The sequence below is a fragment of the Saccoglossus kowalevskii genome, chromosome 22, assembly GCF_978046115.1.
Source record: "Saccoglossus kowalevskii chromosome 22, keSacKowa6.1, whole genome shotgun sequence".
NCBI lineage: Eukaryota > Metazoa > Hemichordata > Enteropneusta > Harrimaniidae > Saccoglossus > Saccoglossus kowalevskii.
In genome coordinates this window covers 14,956,027-14,979,955 of record NC_140662.1, presented here as the reverse complement: position 1 = coordinate 14,979,955, position 23,929 = coordinate 14,956,027, and the positions used below count along the sequence as shown (strand labels likewise).

The following is a 23,929-nucleotide window of genomic DNA, read 5'->3' as shown; positions in this document are numbered from 1 at the left end:
ACTTTTCAGAAAAAAATATAACCTTCAAAACCATATAAGCCAAGTATTCAAACCTTTGTGTAAGTTACACTTACACCCTTAGGTGTTATTTTGACACAAAAACCCACAGCAATTGAAGCTTAGATCTATATCTTTACATCATCTGTCATCCTACCTTATTAGGAAATGCAAATTCCAAATATGGAATGATTGAAAAATGTTCATAGCCAAAAATGTCCCCTAATTAATTTTTTTTTATTTTTGATATTCTGGTTCTTAATACTTTTACAGTCACAGTTTAAAAGATTATTATCAGAAGATTAAATAAGAATGTTACAAATTGTCCACTCAGGGGGTTATCAGAGCAGCCACTTCGCTGTGATCTATTGAAAGTAAGCCTCAAAGACTGTGTAGACAGTTGCATCAACCATTATGCCCTAAGCCCAGTCCCTCTATACACCGGTCTGGAAATGGCAATTATCAACAAAAAATATGGGAGGAAACCCTTTCCTGGTGTTAAAATAATTTTTCATAATAATCAGTCAACGAATTATATTTGTGTCTTTAATGTGCATATAAATCTTTGTAGTTGCCATCCCTCCACAATAATGGTATGACCTGCTTTCATGATGCATTCAAAGTGACTGCATTTCAGCTCATATAAAGGACAATAAACTTTTAGCTGCCCTGTAGCAGGCATACATATCAACCAACCATGTTTTTAACAGATACAATATTTCATTTGTAGAATTACTTTCGCCCCAGTGAGATACAGTGATAACCCCTTGAGCGTAACATTCAACTTATATCACCTTTCACAAAATAAATCCTCATCATTTTTGCATATTTTTGATCTTGATCCATAGGAAATGGAAAATTATGTCAAATTTGTCTAAAATTAATCAATAAATTATAAAAAATACACAAAATATGTAAATATTTGACTGGAATAATCATGGAGTTCAAACGGGTAATCCATAATTTGATTTTCAACAGTAATGTATACATTTGATACATAGTGATAGTACGTGTGATACCTTCTAATTAAATTTAAGACATTCAGTGCTTAGAATAAGGAAAAGAATTTAAAATGGAGTCTCAGAAATTTACAAGACACTTTTACATTTTCACATGTATTAAATTATCTGTCATTCTTTCATTATGATTTCACAGAGAATCTAGTGAAACTAAAATCAATTAGGGAGTTGACCATAAAAAATGTTGATGTGTGGTAAGGGGGGGGGGGTCAATTTGGGTAAAAAAATCACAGAAAACTAACTATATTGTATTTGTTCTAATTGTAGTGTACATGTGTACGTGCTTTCATAAATGACAAAAATCATAAAAAGCTATAATAAAAGCAGTCACACCCATTTTTAAAGTTTAATAATATTATCTTAGCATGTAAAGATTTGTACAATATACATGTACAGGGAGGAAAATCTGTATTTTTTGAAAGGCATCCAAACAAATTCCCTTGGCATCGAGCCTAATGACTTGAATGCCTTGGTGAAGCCCTGTAAATGCAATAGTTCATTTACACATGCTTCTATCGAAGATTCACTTCTAAAAAAGCAAATCAGATACTAACTAACAATAATAAGAACCTCTAGATTTTTTCAAAAAATGATATAATATGAAACACAGTATTTTAAATTGATAGCATTCATCGAGATGAACTTTGGTTATTCGCTGTTATTATGCAGCTACAAAATTGTCCGATTTCGTGAATATTTGCTTCTTACCGACATAAAGTGGGTCAAGTTTAATTTACTTTCAAGAAAAAAGAAATATCAATATATACTCATTTCTCTTAAGGTAATATATAAATAATAAAAGCAGTAATTGCGCAAAATGTCGGATATATGACAAACAATGTATTGTAACTACTTTGTTTTCACTTGGAATTTCATTTCGCCATGAAGAAACAAATCAGTGAAAATATAATTCAATATTGTTTTCCTATATACATATGAAATTCATTGAAAATCAGTGAAAATAAACTTTGTTGAAAACAGCCCGAATGTCTTTTCAGCAAAAATTAAATCTAGCTCGAATAATTAGCAGAACATAATTACTAAATTAGTCAATTCGGTCACCTCAACATGAAAATTTGTAGCACCTAAAAATAAACTAAGGCACACTGGACAAGAATGAATCGATCAGAATATAAAGAATTACTTCACATCTTCAGTCTGTAAATGGATGATTCAAAAGCGAATCAATGTTTTTTTCATCAAAAGCAGTCTCGTACCACACAGACAGCACGTTAAGACGTAAATACATGTAATTCCCGATAATCCTGCATCGTCTGAAACCCCAGATACCATACGTAATTAACAATAAGAACACTCCATCAAAATCCTGATTGATATTTTTACTATAAAAGATGGGGTCAAGATGGTCAATACACTTCAATGTAAATAGCAGTATTACTACTTCAATTTTATGGTTTGATTACAGTAGGTTATTAAAGTCAGTACCTTTCATCTTTACATTTGTGTGATGATGATGTTAGTTCAAACTATTAAAGAGATGCCTTTAACCATTTCATCACCAGTTCCCTCTTTTTATCACAAATTCACAAAATATTCCTGTTAATAAATAGTCTGCACTTTCCCTCAGAAGATCAGGAAAAAAAAGGAAATTTTTTGAGTAAAAACTGAAAATTGACTCAAATTTTGTCTGTTGGCTCCAAAATTAGGGTTCATTTCCAGAAATACGTGTATTGATAGAATATAAGAAAAAAAGTGTAAAAAAAATTTCGGCGAGAAAGCCTGGCGGTAAAAAGGTTAACCTTAATTTTGTTAGCTCTGTGTACTTTTACATCGACTTGACCACATAAGAGCTAATGTATTAAGAATGAGTGTGCCCTCTAAGCCAATTTGACCCTTAATAGACGCACAATAACTTTTGTAGAACAATAATTTATGCAAATTCCCTGGCTTGTTATTAGCACAAAAGAACATCACACATTGATTGAAATATTGATATTGAAAAACATCATACTACAGTTAATGGAATTAATTCATGTTTTAAATAAAAAACAAATCAGGGAAAATCAGGAGTTATTCTGTTACATAGAACTACATGCAATCTTCATTTTTTGAAGAACTTACTTCACAGCAGCCAATAAGGTGATGAAAGTTGATTTCATTTTGATTTGTTGAAGGACACACAGCTGCAAGTAAATTTTTCCTGCTAAGAATTTTCATGACATAAAAATTTGTAAGCATTCGTGAAAAAAAAATTTCACAAAACCGCATAGAAATTTTCACTCTACAAAATTTCATGATTTTCACCGATTTGCGAAATTCAGGATAATTTGAAATTAAATTTAATGACATTAAAGCAATTTATAGTAATCCATATTCCATGAAAATAGACATACTGAGACAGGTTTTATTTAGGATCAAAACGCGAAAAAAATTGACTCCTTGAATTATGAGCCAGAGAGTAAATGTCAATTTTTCACATATATTAAAAATAAAATATCAAATATCAATTGAACACTAAAAGTAATTTCACACAATTATGCAAATTATCTTCACGTGGACAAAACAGGCCATTTATACCTTAAATGCTAATTGCATATTTCAACATTAATTATGTTCGGACTTGTGCGTGTGTACAATTACCAGACATCATGCCAAATATATAAATTTTGCATTTCTGATAACTCTACCTTACTCATATTTTCAATAAAATCAAAAATTTAATTTTATGCAAATGAGGTCAAAATTATATTCATATACCAATTAGCTATGTTCGTTTTCCTCCACATTTTTCACATTCTATAAATAAATTTTTGAATGCGAAATATTTTTCCTGCTCAATACTCCAATATTTTGACATTTTCAAAATTTTCGCTAAATTTTATCACCATTTTGAAATATACATAATACAGACAGTTACTGCTTTTAATAATTGGCCGAAAGGTTAGTCAATTTTTATTCAACAACAACATTTATTGTACATGTATATTGAATCATTGAAATTTGGCTTATTTTGACACAGCTCTGTCATTTATGTGAACACATGTGCTACACAATAGAGCCAATACCAATACCAATAGAGCAAATACAACAGTACTGTTTTTATTTTTAAATTTATCCAATTTCTGAAAAAAGCTTTAAAATACTGTAGAATACCTTAATTTCACTTGGAATTTATTTTCGCTGAAGGGATGATTCCGTGAAAATAAAATCCAGCGAATATACTTTTTTTCCTATATTTCACATTAAATTCATCAAAAATCAGTGAAAATAAATTCCATACAAAACGCCCAAAAAGCCTTTTCAGCGAAAATTAATTCCAGCGAAAATAAAGTATTCCACAGTACATGAACATAAATGAATTGACAACTATTGTAAAGTAATTTATGTTCAGCTGGTTTACATTCACTATTGAATATTTACAGAGCATATTCACTGTGTTATTGTGTCAGTTCAAGACACATTACCAAGGTTTTAAACTCACTACTTTGATCATAAACAATGAGCCTTTAATCTTGTGAATTTCTCTGATTATGTAAATTATAAATAAATAACATGTCAATAATTAGTACATTTACAATATACAATGTAAACAGGTATTCATTATCAATTGTAATCGTATCTAAGATCAAGGTTGGCACATTGATAATAATTAATACATGTATAAGCTGAAATCTTTTTTTAAGAAATGAAAGAAAGTAGAATAGTAAAAATAAAAAACGAAAGTGCGAATTGTTTTCACGGTAACAGTGATTTCTCATGATGCTAAAGCGTCTACTCATGAGCCTTTGCGTTCTTAGTGTGTGTTGTTATCATCGCTTAGGACTCAATTCCCACAGTGTTTATCATGCAGCATGTTTTTTATTTTCATGTAAGCAAGCTGAGTTCATTACTATGAAGTCGCTGAATTGTTCAAGTTACGGACATCGAGTTACAAAAATGACCACACACACTTTTGCGAAACCACCCCCAAATTGTAACTTGATGTTTAATTAACAGTTAACAGAGTTAAGAGCAATATACGAGCAACAAGTTACGAGCAACATATTTTGTTTTTATATTAAATGCCCACATTAAGTAATTCAAACTTTAAATAACGGTTAAATGAACTTTGAGTTAAGGGCAAGAGAGATGTTTTGTTTTGTTTAAAGTTCAAATTTAGTGACTCAAATTTTAATTATCAGTTGAGACCAAACTTTAAATCTACGCGAAATATACATTTAAACCTAGCTCTGATTGTTTTTTTCAATAGGAAATTAATTAATATACCGGTACATACTCCTGAGGTTCAAAAACTATTTCGGGTACACCAATGTTTTTCTTTATTAGACTCACAAATCAGTCAGTCACAACAACTGTATGAAAAGTGTGTCAGTTGTATTCAATATTTCAAAAAATGGACAAAATAATTTTTTTCTTATCTGTACAATCTCCTAGCATGTACATGTATACCGTATTCTGCTTTATGAAATCCTACTTCATGCTGGTCATTATAATATTTTAATTAGCAATGAATGAATACACATGTGGAAACAAAATTAAAATTATGTAAATTGTATATGCTACATATATCGGTACCCGGTACATAGTTTAGAGAAGTAAATATTATTCATCGAATACCTCCCTCCCTCCTTCATCCAATCCCAGTTACCATGGAGCTCCTCCTAGCTGCTTTTTGATTCAAGTTGTTCAAACGCAGACATGCATGTATTGTGTTTTAATCTAAAAATTGATTGCCTTGGTAACGACTCAATTTGGCAAATATGAATTGTGCTCGTCAGTTACATGCAAGAGCAGCTGAGCCAAGACTGTCTCAACGATGAGGTCTAGCTAGATGTGTAATGAAATCTACATGAGATAATACGCATATACCGTATTTACTCTATTAGTAGCAGCATTTGCTAGAGGTACAGTGTATGTTTATGATCAAAAATAAAGTCATTTTAATATCAAGCATACAGTAAATGCCATTTTTGCTTTTTGCATGCTTCTGTCAGAATTGTGTTTCTTCAAATGTATATGGTAACTAAGTAATTGAGCTGGAATTTATTTAGTAATACACTCTTTGCCCAATATTTTGCCATGAATATGACATTGTCAGTTTATGATAGGTTACTGTAATACATTTCAATCCTGTGAGAGACGATATCTTGTGAATTTCAGTAAAAGTCAGTAAAAATCACGAAATTTGTAGCAGTGAAAATTTCTCTGGGATTCTTCGACATGAAGTGTCAACGACTTTTTAAAAAATGTTGTCTTCACAACCGCAATAAAATCATCAAATTGTGTAATTTCACAGAAATCAAAGTACATTTGATAAGAAAAGTACGGTAGTTTTGTTTTTTCTGCTTATTTAAAGATTTGTTACATATACAAAAAATGTAGCAACGAAAATAAAATAGCCTGTAATTATTATCCACCTGTCTACTAGGACAGTGACGTATTAAAGTGTCGACTTGCCCTTCAAATGATGCGACAGTAATTTGATTTCTCATACCTCGCCATGCACAAGGTGTGTCATAAAATCAATAGGCATGAATCAATTGATCCGTTTCTTCCTGCCTTTTCTTCCCTGTAACTGATATAGCAAAGTAACCTATTACTCCTAAGCAAGGGATTTGAACCCTCTGGTGGGTTGGGGTTGTTAGGTATGTACATGTATGCTTCAGAATTGGTATTTTTATTTAGTATATATAATGAAACCATTTATTTTCACTGGCATTTAATTTAAAAAAAAAAATTAAATATTTAACTATTTTGATGCTTTGAGGGTTTTAATTTTGTTCATTTGACAGAGAAACATAAGTTATTTTACTGGTTCACGTGGATTCAATTTAGCAGATTTCACTTAGCAAAAATAGCCAATTAAATTAAAACACAGTGAATATTTAATGCATTTACAGTAATGGCTTCTGTGGACCTACATGTATGTATAATTTGGTTTAATACATAGATTCAGTCTGAAACATAAATTCCCTTTATATACATTTAATTCTTATTTGTGAATATATCTGAGTGAAATACAATGTAAGGTAAAGTAAAACAAGCCATGCATGGCACAGTCCCCGCTAGTTATCAAATTTAAGATATATAGTTTTGTTCATAGTAATATAGCTGGAATGTAACCAATATATATAGCTGGAATATAACATTAAATTGATTGACATTTGTATCTGATCGTCAAACAAGTACTTGTCCATATTGAGAGATATTGTTTTGGAACAGCATTCAAAATCAGCCATTTTAATACATGTATATATATAACATGATGTATACGAATATATAAAATTTGAATATAATCAGTCAAAGCATTTAAGAGATATGGCTCTAGAAGCCCAATCATTAAAACAAAATGGCCGCCAGTCAGCCATTTTGAATCCAATCTGAATAAAATGACGTGCATCAGGAACCCATATAGTCTAATGTATGTGCAACAAGGTCCTATAATGTCTAATGTATATACCAAGTTTGAACAAAATCCATCTGTAAACAGCCGAGAAATGCTTGATGTTGATGATTTTTAGCACAAAAATGGCTGCGATTCGGCATCTTGAATCAGATTGTGAAACAAATTGATGTGCACTGCATATGTATAATATCATGTATGATGTATGTGTGAAGTTTGATTGTGATTGGTTCAGGCATTTCTAAGATACAGGTACGGACGCACGCACGGATGCAGTGCGTCCGAACGGGGACTAATAAATTTTGCGTAACCTTACCTACCTATATTTTTTGGTGGGAAAATTTAAAAAATTTATATCATGCAAACGAGTTCAAAATTATTTTTTTCTATGCGAATTAGCAACCAATGTTGTGTTTTTTTTATTTTTGAATTCATAAATATATTTTTGTACAATCTTCCATGTAGTAAACGACTACTTTTTAGTTGTATTTTATTGAGGAAATTTATCATGAAAACTAATTTAGATCTTATTTTTCACAATTGTAGTTAAAACATAAGAGTATATTATTGTGAGAAATTAAATTAAAAAAAAAATAAAATCCCTGCTTACCTACAGAAACACATAATGTGGTTCTGTACAAGTATTAAAGTACTTGTCTTTTGAAAGACCTATACTATATACATATATTTACAAGTTCTCATTGTCAGCCCCCCCCCCCCCAGGTGATATTGCTCTTACCCTTAAATTTTATTTCCAATGTAAAATATGCATATATGCAATGCATTAGATTTAACCTGGAAGCTAATCACTTTTAAATACTGTTTTAATCCCTCTTCTGAACAAAAAATTACTTGTATAATCCAATTAACATCTTTAAGGATTGGAACTAATTTTCTCTGCCCTTTTCTGGCATCTTCTCCTTGACCGAACGATAATGGTGTAGTCATTCCCGACTTGTGTCAGTTTGAAAGCCAATTGCATTAGGAGCGCAGATGCTGATGTGGGAAGCATTCTCCCCAGAGAGCACTCTCGTGAATAGCTCCAGACTATCCAGCAAATATACCGCTTAGAGAATTACATTATCTCCGTTCCCAGAGTACCGGTAAAAATTTACAATTTCACAAATTTAATTCGTAAATTTCACAAATGAAGCGTAATTGGATAACATGTTTCCCATAGTTCCTATCATGACAAAATTCCATCAAATTTTTTCCCAAACACAGTGCAAAAGCGAAATAGACTTTTCTGCTCCGAGGAGAATTGTGCACAATTCAAGTCTGGAATAAAGAATACTGCAATAATTGTGTCATTGGCCTGTGTTATTTTGACATAAAACATATAAATTCCCCAAACAGTATTTTTATGACATTTTTATATTCAAGAGAATAAATCATTAATTCCTCGTTTTTTTTTTTATTTCCTACAAATTGTATCCTCCACTTGATGAAAATATGGAGTTTTACTGACTTTCACGTTTGCCCAACAGTCCTGATATCATGATCATTATAATAGTGAAAATGACATTTACACACCGTCCCTCAACAGTAATAGAAGATTTGTTTAAATTGTTGAACGAGACAAATTGTCAATAATAAAATGTGAGATCACAGACAAGTCATGGTGACAACATGGAGTTGATGACGTCACTATTAGCCGATTTGAGCGAAACGCGCATCGTCCGGCTTATCTAGGGATTAGCACCTTTAGACAATAGCGTTTTTTTAACGGGGATGGTAGTTTACAGTACTTTCAAGCTGTGCAATTTTTAAGACTAGAAGACAAATGTTTGCAATATTGATCAGTGCGTATTTTTAATTCCCAGGACAGAACCCACGCATTTTATTGTACATACTGACTTTTTGTCTTGAGGAAATTGTGTGTAAAAATGTATGTTTCATTGTATATTTCATTCAAAAAGGTAAGAAACACCCCAGTATTGTAGACACGTTTTGTAATGGAATTAACCTTTTTTTAGACTACTTTTAGGTCAAATAAAAAAAAATGTATTAATGTCAAAGCTAAGAAAAATTTTCTTTTATTGAATCTCCCAATGAGCTGAACGCTGAAATTATTGCTGAATGTGCATTCTATAAAATGAGCTTCTAATAGTCTGAATATAGTAGGTTGATAAATGTGTCTGTTAGACTTTGAAACCAGTCTATTGTAATATAATTTTTTTTTTGTTTACCATGAATATAAATGAAATGACTAATAGATTTTAAATAATTAACAAAAACCAAATGAGCCTCCAACATTTTTTTTATCATAACAGTCATGAAAACAAACCTTTCACTGAAAAAGTTAAGCATATCATCTGAACCTTGTAGTATCACGTTGAGCACTATAATTCATTATATTTTGAACATTTTTCATAGATACTAGACAAAAAATGGAAAATTAGATTTGCCTTAAAATTAAATTTGCTGGTTAATATTGACTGAAACTATATTAAATATTTTCATATAATAATACAAATGAATGATGGGTCCAATTACATTAACTTATAGGCCGGTGAAAAATATCAGAACTCGCAAATCATATAACATTTAAAAATATGACAGGTTCCTCACTTAACCTTTTCACCCCCAGACTTTCTCTGCCAAATTTTTCTGCAATTTTTTTTTATATTCGTCAATATTTCTGGAATTGAACCCTAATTTTGCAGCCAACAGACACAATTTGAGTCAATTTTCAGTTTTGACTCAACAAATTTGACTATTTTTTTTTTCAATCTTCTGAAGAAAAGTCAAGACTCTAAGCAGGACCTTTTTCGTGAATTTGTGATTATGGGGGAACTGGTGGTGAAAAGGTTAAAGCGATATTTAGTCATCACGCAGCATGTGTTCAAGTTTCATGTAAACAAACAACACGTTGCATTGATATGAGTGCCTTATCGAACACAACACAGTAGCACTCTAAAAAACAGCAGCCTATGAGATCTTACCCTGGGTACCCAACAGCTGTTTAACTTGCTATGCTCTCTCACAGGCTGATAGCTCAATGGAGAGAACACTATGAGTAAACTGAATGGATCATGTAATTGATAGGATCCGATTGTGGAGTTTATTGATCACCAAACAAGTGTTGACATGGTGGCAAAGACATTTTTGACAACACACTGTGACTTTGTAGTTTGTTTTCCTTGTTGGGTGATGCAAACACCCCCTTCAAGGGGTGTGTCCTTTTGTTGTGAGTTTTGTGTAAACCACCTAAGCAGGGTGATACAATGTATCTGTTAATCCACATTCATTATAGTGCATCCACCCCAGATATCTGTTACGTACATGCATATATCTTCATACATTAAAATGAGATTTTTGACGGAGTACCATTTTTGCCTTTTTTTCATACAATTTATTCACCATGCGCCTCGCCCCCGCCCCTCCCCAGGAAATGGTGGTAACAGAGCCTGGGTCGTTACGCGAATACAGGGAAAGTACTAGTACCAGCCAACCAATCAGTCGGGTAAAAGCAATACAATATAAATAAGGGGTATTATATGTTCACAATGGTAACATTTCGCGATTAATTTGCGTTCCGAGCAACTCTTCAATGAATGAACAACTCGAATTCCAAAAAAAAAAAAAAAAAAAAAAAATTGTACACGACTACTCCCGTGTGAAAAGTCACATCCCGGCGGATCGTGTCTGGCATTATAGCTCTGGGTTATTTAGAAACCATCGTCGTTACCTGCTCGTTTGTACAGAGTACCGTCAGCCCTTTTCATTGTCCTCTTGACGTTGGGGAAGAACGCCTTGAATATCAAGATTCCCAGAACGATAGGGCCGGGGGAACGCGTTTGTTGATTTCGTTTCGCTGTGTTTAAATCAAAATAATAACAACATGTAGAACTCACCTTATTCCCGGTAAACTTTGAGTTATCACAGAATTGACGTTTTGGAAGAATTAGCTTTCAATCGTTAATGATCTCGAAGAGCCGGATAATTGACGGCAAATGCCAGAGTCCCTTGAAATAAACAGTATGCAAGATCCCCACACGTGTTGAAAGTGTTGTGACAGTCAAGACGACATAGGTGAACTTACACTTGCAATAGCAGATCGGGCTAAAACACCGTAACAAATTGTTTGCGATGAGCTTTATCTCGAAGCTGGAAGCACTGTGTACTACACTACGCGAAAGTCGTCACCGATTGAAGGAGAAACGGCGGAGATTTTACAGTCGACAGGCTACGCCTCAACACTGTGTGTATACAATCTAGTAGGGAAAGCTCAGTGAGGAAATCGCCAGCCTCGTTTTGGTGAAAATGAAGATTTTTCTGAGATAGAGTGGACGAAACCATGTTAGAATAGGCAGGGAAGGTGTATATTATGGTACCCGCAAATATGTAACAAAGAATGTGATGGTAGATTGAACAAACATTGTTGTAAACTTTTGCGGTATTCAATCTATTTGCCACTGTTCACGAGTACCCGTATTTGTTTCGAGCTGAATGTCCACATCTACTTTAATTACCGCGACCTTCTCATCTCTCAGATTGTACATTTTAAATATGTATGAACCAACACATACAACTATTTGTTGTGGAGGGTCTGAAATAAAGTAGAATTTTAAATATCTTGCGTTGAAATTGTGGTTTATCGATATTTTTCAGCACATCAACTCAGACTTCTTTCCCCTGCCAAATCTTGACCGCCGCAACCATAGACAACAGATTATATTTTCAGTGTCGATGGGGGCGTAATACTACTAGTAGATTGGGAAATCATGTGAACTCGAAAGTCAATTAAAATAGAGAGTGCAAAATAAAAATGCCAAATAAAGTAGCAGTGAAGGAAATTCGTAACGGGTCTAGAGCAAAGGCTATCATGATGTATTTTAAGAACACCTCAATATTTCCCTGTTTGATGATACAAAACCCGGTCTTTTGAATATATGTTAATTTTATAACGATTTCTTGTACCACAGATCTTAAGGCTATGCACAAGCATCAATATTTCCTTGAAATCTAGCCGAATTCGAGGATGGACAAACAAATGAAAGTTGCTTGCGAACTTCAGCTAGTCAGTTACGCAACGATAAACAAACTCCCCTTTGTACAATTAGGCTTTTGTATTGGTGTGTACAATGTTCTATACATTGAATGGCAATTACTTAGCACATAAAAGAGCAGAATCTGCATATTTCTGTCTACTGAGCTTCACAGGCCCAACCGTTCACGGTACTGTGTGGCATTGAAAAATCAAAAAGTAACATGGGAACGTGGAAAGTAAAAATACAACGAAACAACACACTACGAATGAATCGGATTTGCCCATACGCAAGAGGGCGCTCTGGTGTATCTTTTGCAATGTCATCTCTTGGATATTTACAACTCCGACAGGTTTGATCACGTTACCTCACGTCCTTTTACCCCTTTCTATATGGAATCGCCCAAAATCCGTTGAGGCCAAAAATCCACCATTTAAAAATAAACATTCTTAACATAGTAAGTTGAATTCAAGGCGTTATGTGAGTATTTATAATATAGCTGTTAAAAATATTACCACTGTGATACACGTGCTGATACCGCATCACAGGATTTGTGTATCTTTACTTAATGCTGTTTTAACTCGATGGCACTAATCATTACCTCTGTAATTGTAAATATAGTGAGGGATATTTTAATCCAAACTATAATTATTATTATTATTATTATTATTATTATTATTATTATTATTATTATTATTATTATTATTATTATCGCTTTACCAAAGAAGCTGCTTAACAAAACATATATGCCAGTCTTGAAATAAATGAATTCAAGTTTTCAAATAATTCAATTAGTTGAACATCAATCAATTTACCAAAAAATAATAATTACTAGTTATTGGCTTGATTGATTGATTGATTGTGACCACTGACCAAGACCACTGCCAAACCACTCTCTTGTTAGACCAGGAAATCCAGGATACTTGAAATTCAAAAACAAAATTGCCTTCAGATTTACTTTTAGTCGTTATCAATCCCAAGCACTCCAGAATATAATTTTTTATTTCCTTGTTTGCGATTATTTGCGAAGTTCATTATCCGTGACTTCAATTAAACCCGTATAGTAATGGGATCATTCAACTATCTCTATTACTAGTTCGCAACCCAGTTTCCAAACCTGACCCATCGTACTGGATATTCAATTCCCTGTTTAATAAACAAATTCAATGGCCAATTTTTAATTTAAACTTGAAAATATATACAATTTCACATATTATATGATTATACGATTGCCTTCTCCAACAAAAAACACAAAAAAAAAGTCGAGAAGAATTGGAATTGGAAAAACATATTATTTAAGACTATATGCGACTTTGATTCTTCTGAGAGACTTACACGACAGAAGTCGTTACTTGCGAGCAATTACGATTATATTATTTAAGTATGCATTATTAGACGGAGAGCTAATTGGTACGAGGTGGCTGAAAAATATCTTAAAATATTTGATTGCAAAAATTAACAAAATAAAAATGTAAGTAAAAAATTTAATTAACGAAAACAAAAATATTGTCGGGAGAGAAACAAATTATTTGAAAACTAACACCGATTTGAAGGGGACTCTCATAATATTAATACATTCTTAGAAACATTGGAACTTCCCTGTATAGAAAAAAGCAATAATTATCTTTTTAAGGACACTATTAAAGTTGTGCGTAATTATTCTTACACTTGTTTTTAATTGTAGATAAGGTGGTTTTCTGATTTAGAATTTCTAAATTAACTTAATGCCTTGATAACGAGACATTTCTGTCTGACACGTTCAGTGGTATACAAACTAGCTAGTATTTCAGTGTTGTTCTCCACGGAATGTCTCATTTTGTTAGAGGCTGACGTCTATATGTTTGCTATCAAGATATTATTTGAAAGAATCTACCGTAACATGAAAATCGGCACTTTGAAAAAAAACTCATTGAAATTATTCATGTATTGTTTATTGATATTTATATAACACAGTTAGATGGTTGAAAGAGGCAGGACAGCTACATGACATGTTCAGTACTGAAGTAAATATCGAACGACAACTGCTAATGATCAGAATCTAGTCTACTTTCAATACGGTGCAAGTATGTAGTCTACGGCACTTCCACTGCGATTATTAATACAAGTAAAACCGACACTCCCATTAGATAAGTCCACACGCTTATTAACAATTCTCATACCAGATGTTCTGCAGAATTCCAATAGTGGATTACCATATGCATTGAATGAATTAACTCCAGAGAACTGGTCACACAACGGTCCATCAATTCGATTGAAGGTGCTCCTATTACGGATACATTGCGACAATTCGTCCTAGATGAAATCACGACCGTTTTCAGTCCTTGCATTGAAGTGCCCGCGTCAGATACACATGTCCATTGGGTGGTGTTACATGTAAGCCGCTAACTCACGTTCTAACAATTCAAATATTGTGTTATCACAGGGAGACACATATATATTGCCAACAATCAATTTATTGCTATTGTTATTAATCATATTAGCACTTATCCATATAATATCAGATGAAATACTTGTTTGTACTTTATATATAGAATTAGCTAAGTAAACCACGGTTAGTTCACCCGACGTTCTGTCTCTATTACATCTTATTTCGCGAATGGTATTAATACTTTGACGGGTCTCGTCCAGTAGGCTGTATCCCAAGCTTCTATTATACATAACAACGGGCCGTACCAAGTACACTACTTCCTCCAAACGACACTTAATCTCACACACAATCTGTTTAACGTGTATTTTAGGCGCGTAAACAGAATATTGATATAATATACTGATCGAAATAATATCAAGTGATATCCACTGTATGCTCCTCCATATACGTACTTTGTTCTTACAAATACGTGACATTCTATCAGGTGGATATATATCAGTGGATTGATATCAGTTTCAGTTAAATTTTGAAGAATCCATCTTTATTTTAGCATGAGTGAGGAGGTTCTGTACAGCCTCTGACAGACTAGTAGTTGCGGTCTAGACGGCCATACTTATATGAGGCCGTTACTGCCGGCTTCAGTAATACGTAGCATTCATGCGACTAGAACACTTGTAATAATCGATTGCTGTGTCTGTAAACCGTACCCCTGACTTTATCACAAGATATCGATGATGTCAATCACCGAGAACCAACCATTGTATTAATGTGGGCAAATGAATACATTAGAAGCATACTAATTATTGGGAGTATTATATCGTTCTCACGGTAAAACCGCCGAATATAATGAATACGGCCTAGATTGTAGTGTTCAAACAAACAGAACAAAGATTGATACAATTGTTTTGCCAAAGATAATTCAAACCCGTCGAATCTAGCTCAAGGTACAGCATTTATGCTATCAGCTAAAGTGTGTAGTTCATTTTTCTAAAAGGTGTGAAAATAATACATAAAATAAATAACGGTATGCTTTCATTGCCTGTTTAATCTTAATAAAATTACATACATTCAAATATATTGAACGCACAATTAGGGGCAAGTATTTAAAGATCAAAATATAGTAAAATGTGTCTCTGAATATATGAATGTCTACTAATACAAAATATAATGATGATAACACATGTCTAGTAATGAAAATAATGACTCCTTGGCTATATATATCAATAGTTAATATAAGAACATAATCAATATCCTATAGTGTCGTATGCGTACACGTGTCTTAGTGTATTTCTACTACATGTATAGAAATTGACAAATAGTGTATGATGGAGCCAAGCAATGCGAAGCCTTGTATTTTCAGAAACAAGGTTATATTGGAAACTGCAATGCATGCATCACCGCTGTTTATTCACACTTGTCACATTCATTTCTCAGAAGCAAAATCAATTCCATCAAGAGGAAAGCAATCTCTAAATGATGCTTATACTTCCAATTGATTCTGACACAGGGGATTGTGTATCCGTTGGATTCACTTTAGTGTATTCGTTTTTGAATGTCACTTTGTCATAGCGAGCGTCCTGGGTTGATTTATTCTTATGATGCCTATAATGTAATATAATCAATCAATGAATATAAAAAAAATGCATATTTTGTTCTGTGCATTGTGCAGTAATGTTGGATATTATCGCACGTCTAAGAGTTCTTACATAAAAGCTGAGCAGTTATATTCGCATCTGGCAAATCAAATTTTAATTATATCGACTTCTTATCGACAGTATGGCACAACACATTGCTGTACGAAACGTCGTTATTTATATATTGTATAACCATTATTGAGACGTAGTCCATAGTAGACTTAGATTGTCATATATTGTATTGGTTGATCGAGTGGTTCATTTCAAAATACAAGTTGTACGTAACATGAAGCGGAAAGCATAATATATCAGTTTTGTCACTCCTTTGACGCCAACTTTTTTTAAGACTAAGTATATCGAATCAGTGATAGATTGATAACCGAAATTGAATCATGTCAAGGTCAAGTATATACAAACAAAGAGTTTGTATTCAAACTACGTTTAGTGTTTTATTGAAGGGCGTGCTGCTTTCAAATTATAGCTTTATAGAGTTACATTTCTGAATAATAAAAATCAATACAAAAACATTGTTCACGTATGCAAATCTTATATAACAAATATATAATGTATAACACAACTTACCATACTTTCAAATATCCTATCAAAAATCCCAATCCTAGACCAATAACCAAACATGCCACTGTAACAGCAACTACAATGCCTACAAATTATACATATATACAAGAATATGTATCAATACTATGTAATAGTATGATAGGAACATGACATTTACATACCAAACTATATACAGTAAATACAATATATCATACCTGTTGATATACTCTTAAAAGTACGTTTATCTACCATTGGTTGATGCGTAGTATTGAACTCATCTGTGATCACTTGAGTGACTGTGTCTATGGGAATAGCAATAGACAAGAATTATTATAATTGCATGTACCGTATTTATCCGGGTATAAGCCCAGGGTCTTGAACAAATTGCCAAAAAATAGGGGTGGGCGTTTGCCAGGATATCCCCGGCAAAAAAAAAAAACGAAAATTCGCCAAAATTGACAACACGCAGATCGAACTGCGGCAGGGAATAGAAGGGCAAATGAAAACATGCAACAGAAATAAATGAAAAATATGCAACATTATAAGTAAAACAAAACTAATGCATTGCGTATAATGTGACAAATAAACCAGAAATAAAAACAATCGACAGTGAGGAAACATTTGAATCAGGATTTTCCCGCCGACAAACACGCATGAACTCAAAATGAATTAAAATGTCAGGGGTTAAACTGCGTAAAATGATTTCCGATCATACATGATCAATGATAATTTACAAATTTACACAGTAAAAATTATAACAATTTATAGCTGTTTGAAAAAACTTCTCAGATCTTTATTTGTGCGTTCATTGCCATCTTCGTCAAACTCAAAACCCTGAAAGTCAAAGTCGGCGTCACTGTAGCCGTCGAACAAAATCCCTACAACTTCTTCTAGAAGTTCGTCGATATCGTCCCACACAATTTGGACTTAGCACTTTTAATCCACAGATTTGGCACTTTTCATTCATGTTTAATCCCAATAAAGAGACAAGAAAAATGGGGTCGCTCTGCTGCGATGCTTTTGTTTACAGTCGAGCAATCATCTTTGACCTTTATGCATCTGCTTTACTGCTTGGCTAAGAATGACATCACTACTATCCTACTAGTATTTCACCATAAAGGTCAAATCGTGGCATTGCTTTCTCATCAAACTCGACGCTTATCAATCACGGTGAAAATTATCATTCAGCAAGTTCCGGCGGTTGGAATGTCTCACTATTAGGATATCTCGGTGGGCTTGAAATAGGAATTTGTTTTTATCCAACGACAGAAGAATAGTTTTCATGACAGAAATGCAATAGCAGTGATGAAAGATGGTAAAAAAGTTGGCAGTCTTGAGTCTTCGGCGTGACATTGCAAAATTGCTGGCCCCAGTTATGGATTCGCAAGCTGCTACCAAATATTTTATATTTAGCCAAAATAACGTGATTTCAACCACTCTCCCAGGTACAAGTTTGCTACAATATTGCAACATTGGTTTCATTGTCGACGACGCTAAAGCCGAACGAGTGCGACATTTGCTTCGCGGCTCTCCGTATACGCGCTGCCCTGAAGGCAGAACGCGTATTTTGCTGTCACAGCTATTTCGCGTTCACCCCTTATTTTACGTAATTAACAATTACATTTAAAGAATTTTTATAAGCATCACGACAGACTCCAAGAAAGTCAAATATTAATACAACCACAGTCAACGAATAGAAAATAGTTTTTGTTATTTTTTGTGTAGAGAAAGACCTCCTGAGCGTGTGTCGGGATATGACCTCGACTTCTTTATTGTGTCAAAAGTGGGGGGTGGGCGTTTGCCCCGGCATGGGCTTTTACCCGGATAAATACGGTACATATACATACGGGAACGAAGACAATCATGTCGAACTATATGTTTTAACACACAAAGCAGTCACTAACATATATATGGACGGATGTCATGTAATGTGTAACTATAGTAATAATGACGACATTATAGAAACTAGTACACAGGTATAGACGCAGTCCTAGTGTGAAAGTTTCGCATGAAACAAAGCAGTTATGTTGGTTTGAACAAATGTCACCAACTGTAAAGCAGAGAGAATGGCTCATTGCTTAATCATTGCAAATGCTACTGACACTTATAATAAACATAGCAAATACAAGTGTTTTGAAAAATACACCAACATTTATGCAGAGGATTTGAGAAAAATACGATTTGCACTTTTCAAGGTAATTTGCGCGCTTCTACTATGTCCCACTTGTGATCGAGTTTCGCAATTTCAACGATGTCACGACTTTCAACATATAAACAATGACACTTTATGACTCTGGGTTCCGATGAACCTGCATCTACAATTTAAATTATTGATACAGTTATTTATATCTGAGTTAGTTTATGAATTGATTACCAGACACTATAATATAATATAATATTGCACATATGTATAAATAAAATATCTAACCATTACATATAATTCTTGTAATATTCCATTTCTCAGAGATTTCACAAGTCGCAACTAATGACGTCACAGCGTTGTAGCCATCATCACACATATATGTACACTGACTACCATAGTGTATCCCATCTGTACAATACGACAATTCAGCATTTACCGTCTGTGGCAAATTGTAGCATGTAATAACTGGAAAGGCAGAAATGATTTGGTATGTTACTGAGTTTGTGGGATTGGACGGAATGCGAGTTTGAGTATATTGCGTTTGAAATGTTTATTTTACAAAATAATGCAGTGTGATGTAAGAGATAATTCCAATTGTTTCTTTACAAAATGAGTAGAATCCTGTCAGACCAATACTTTACAATGTTTATGTTTAAAACCATGGGACGGTGTACATAGAATGAACAAATCAAAAGTAAAAGTAAACTTGAATGTGACCGTGATTACAGTCTTTCCAAATGTTTTTCCAAGTTTTCTTCTGGAAAAGATAACATTTACACCTTATTTGATGAAATAAAAGTTTTTATTCACGACTATGATCATATATATAATTACCTATACATTTAGGAATGCAAAATCATAACACTTACTGTTACAATAAACAGTATTAATATCCCATTGTCCAGTCAGATTACAAGACGTAACCAATGACGTCACTGCGACATAACCAGTATTGCATTTGTACGTACAATTGCTTCCAAAGTTCACATTATTTGTACACGATGGAAATCCAGTATTTGTTCCAACTGGCGGTAAAACACATGTGATAACTGAAAATAAAAAAAACAATCAATGACGTCACAGCACCGTAACAAGTATCACATGTACATTGGCTACTATATAGTTCACATTATTTGTAACCCGATATCCGTTGTTTAAACAATCTGTACAAAATTTGGTAAACATTTGAACATGGCCGAGTCACACATATTGTTGTGTGTATTCTCGTTCTTCGAATACAACCACGTGAGAACATGGCGTTTCAATAACTGAGAATAATAAGCTAACCGTCACATATGATTTCCCTGATACTCCATTGCCCACTGCCATTACAATTAGTAATCAATGACGTCACAGCTTCATATCCGTCATTACATGTATATGTACATTGACTACCATAGTTTATTTCATCTGTACAATAAGATAATTCAGCATGTGTCGTCTGTGGCGCACTCTGGCATGTGGTAACTGGAATGACAGAAGTGTAAACATGATTGTTTTGTATCGTGAATTTCGAAAATGTGTCACCTCTTGCACAGTTTCACATCTGATGACTGGGTACAAAATAGATCAGACTCAAAACATTTTATTATACATGCCATTCAGAATGAAGTCCATATTACTCCTTCAACAGTTCTTTGTGTTGTCGCTACAAATGACTATTTTATTGTATTACTACGTGACCATTGTATGTGTTTTCGATGTTTGATTATTGTTAATTATGAATAAACAATAGGGTTGCATTTACCTGTGTTGCCTGAAATGATTTTTTTTATTTGGTATTCTATTAAGGTGATGAAGGTAGACGCGCGGACCATTATTGCATGATAACAGGACAAGGAGGCGGATGTGCCAACAATGAACGTAACACATTCAAACACATTATTTAGGTAATTATCCTAGTTAGAGCCATGCTGGCACAGAATAATGGGCAGTGTATTTTATTTCAGTTATAATATACTGAAATGTCAAACAAAATTTAATATACGTGCAAAAGTATCTCGTGAACAAAGGAATCGACAGCGAAGTAAGTGCGTCCTCGTGTTTACGCATAAATGTTCACCAGCGAAGGAACATGCAACAATACCCAGATAGGTAATTGTCTACATAAAAATAACCATGATTTTTAACATGAAAACAAATCATGAAATGTATGTTGTTTGAACGATCCGTACTCATTTGGGGGAACATCGAACATGGAGGAGTCACGCACCTTATTCGTTCTTCGAATACGGTCAGTGACCCGTTATAATCAGGTAATAGGGCGGCACGTGGTATGGATCGACTAATGAGAACGTGGCGTTTCAATATTGGGCTGCACACGGTATTATAACTGTGAATATAATGCTAACCGTCACATATGATTTCTATGACACTCCATTGCCCACTGCCATTACAATTAGTAATCAATGACGTCACAGCTTCATATCCGTCATCACATGTATATATACACTGACTACCATAGTTCATTTCATTTGTACAGTAAGATAATTCAGCATGTATCGTCCGTGGCGCACTCTGGCATGTGGTAACTGGAATTACAGAAGTGTAAACATATGTTTTTGTATCTAATCACACCAACTTTGCAACTTTTGTATATGTATTTGAAATTATCTAACTTCATGTATAGTTAGAATTACATTTTCATTCGAATGCGTGACTTATCAGGACACAGATTATTGTGTATAAAATAACAATTAAACCAATACTTACTGTTACAAATAATATTATCTTCATCCCATTGCCCACTCGCTCCGCATGTTGTGACCAATGACGTCACAGCATCGTGACCAATATTACATGTATATGTACATTGGCTACCATAGTTCACATCATCTGTACATGATGGGAATCCAACATGTGTTCCAAATGGTGGTAAACCACATGGGACACCTGAAAACAAAATCACACATGTTCGAGCATATTACCAGAGACACGTAGTATGCGTTAGGACAAATAATGTTGGAGTATGCGATTGTGTCATTTGCATTGTTATCCTGTCATGGAATATGCTACATAATTCATATTAATAGTAAATTCTTATTAAATTATATGGCACATTCTGCCTGGTCGAATTTTTTATCTGCTTTGCTCCGAGTTTCGATTATCTGCGAATGTGCCTAATGTCAAATCGAATCATAACTCTTTTGTCAGTAGCTGAAACTGCTTCAAAACGAAAATTGCATATATGTGAAAAATGTCCGAGAGGTCATTTGTTTTTTCAGTGCCGACATTTTATACATAACTAATATATAGAAGTTACGCGGCTCGCAATCCCGCGTGAGCATTGATCAATCATGGGTAATGTAATGAGTAGTATAGTACTGTACAGTGTTCACAGATGTCACCAGGGAAGTGAATCGTTTCAAATGAATAATGTGTACATTATCCTGCCTACAAATTGAGAAAGTTTTATCGAGTTTGGAATTTGAAAAAAAAACGTGAGAAATTGACAGTAATTTTGACGAATTTCATGTGCTGTTTAAAACATGCTTTATTGTCAAAGACACACCCGTTAATTAAAAAACGTGAATTTTAAAACAAAAATGATTGAATACAATGGAAAAATTACATTCCAGTTATCGAAAATACCCATTTGGTGAAATAGTCCTACCAGATGCTGCACCAAGAAGTGCGATTTGAAAACTGAAATATCTTTGCCTTGTTTTTTCTTTTATATAATGGGAGACACAGTTTATGAAAACAAATAAAAAAAACACTCAACAATGTTTGTTTGCTATTGTAACATCACACTTACCGACACAAAGTATTGTAGTGACATTCCATTGTGCATTGCAATTACATCTTATAACCAATGACGCCATAGCTTCATAACCTTCTTCACATCTATAAGTGCATTGACTACTATAGTTCATTCCATCCGTACACGATGATAATTCGCCATGTATCACATGAGGGGGTGTTTCACATTTAACAGCTAGAAATAAACATGGATTCGTTACTAATGTTGTCACTGACAAAATGGTAGACAGAAACCGATAATCATATAACTGTTTAGATAAATGCGTTGTTATTTACGTTGAAATTCTATCACAGATCTTAAAAGATTACTGATCAAAAGTTGTTAGGATGGTGTTCGCTATATGCAATAATTGATGGTGACGCATATAGCGTTTGTATTTTGATTAGTTTATATTTTCTTTAAATAAAACATACCCACATGACAATTATCTATAATATTATTATATGAAACCTGATTAAATAACCATTCAATTCACGCTGATTGGATTGACTTAGTTGATTAATCAAATCGTGGATTAAATAAAGATAATTTAATCCTTACCACGTGGTGTATCTTCAGGATCAATACTTGTCATTTCAAATACAGCAAGTTTGTCCATGGACCAAGAAAACACGTTACCACCCGCATAATCACATTGCATTACACTGTTGATTGTAGGTAAATCAAGAACGTGTTCCCAAATGTTGTAAGATGATATCTCTCCTACAAACGATTGATCGGTAGAAAATGCACCGCCAACGGAATCCTGTTCCTGGCCAATAATGAAAGAACCGCCACCAACGATAGTTTCTTCAGTTTTTATTTCGGAGCCGTATGCGATTACGACTGCGTCTTGTATAAGTTGCCATCTTCCGTCACTACTTTTCCACGTCATACACAGATGATGCCATTGGCCGTCAGTGAACTTGTGTTTATGATCACTACCCAGACTTTGACCTTTTATGTATGGCGTAATCTTTGAATTAGCCCTCCCAATTATAGCGATTTCATTAGATTGACCAAATACTGCGTAAGACACTGTACTCCAATCGCGATTTAATTCACATTTCAACCACATACATATAGTAAACGCTCGGAGGTCGGGGATATTAACTG

At 33.7% G+C, this 23,929-nt stretch overlaps 1 protein-coding gene across 1 annotated transcript; it reads right to left on the bottom strand.

Moving 5' to 3' along the window:
- Positions 1-15,758: 15,758 nt before the first annotated feature.
- On the bottom strand, positions 15,759-23,708 carry LOC146729034 (P-selectin-like). Its single transcript, XM_085495764.1, has 10 exons — positions 23,375-23,708; positions 22,829-23,008; positions 21,784-21,963; positions 21,423-21,602; positions 20,359-20,538; positions 19,941-20,120; positions 19,357-19,536; positions 17,144-17,230; positions 16,956-17,034; positions 15,759-16,341 (listed from the first exon to the last, which is right to left on the bottom strand). Exons 1-10 carry the CDS (start codon positions 23,706-23,708, stop codon positions 16,209-16,211), a joined length of 1,713 nt encoding a protein of 570 aa, XP_085351890.1. The 3' UTR covers positions 15,759-16,208.
- Positions 23,709-23,929: the final 221 nt, after the last annotated feature.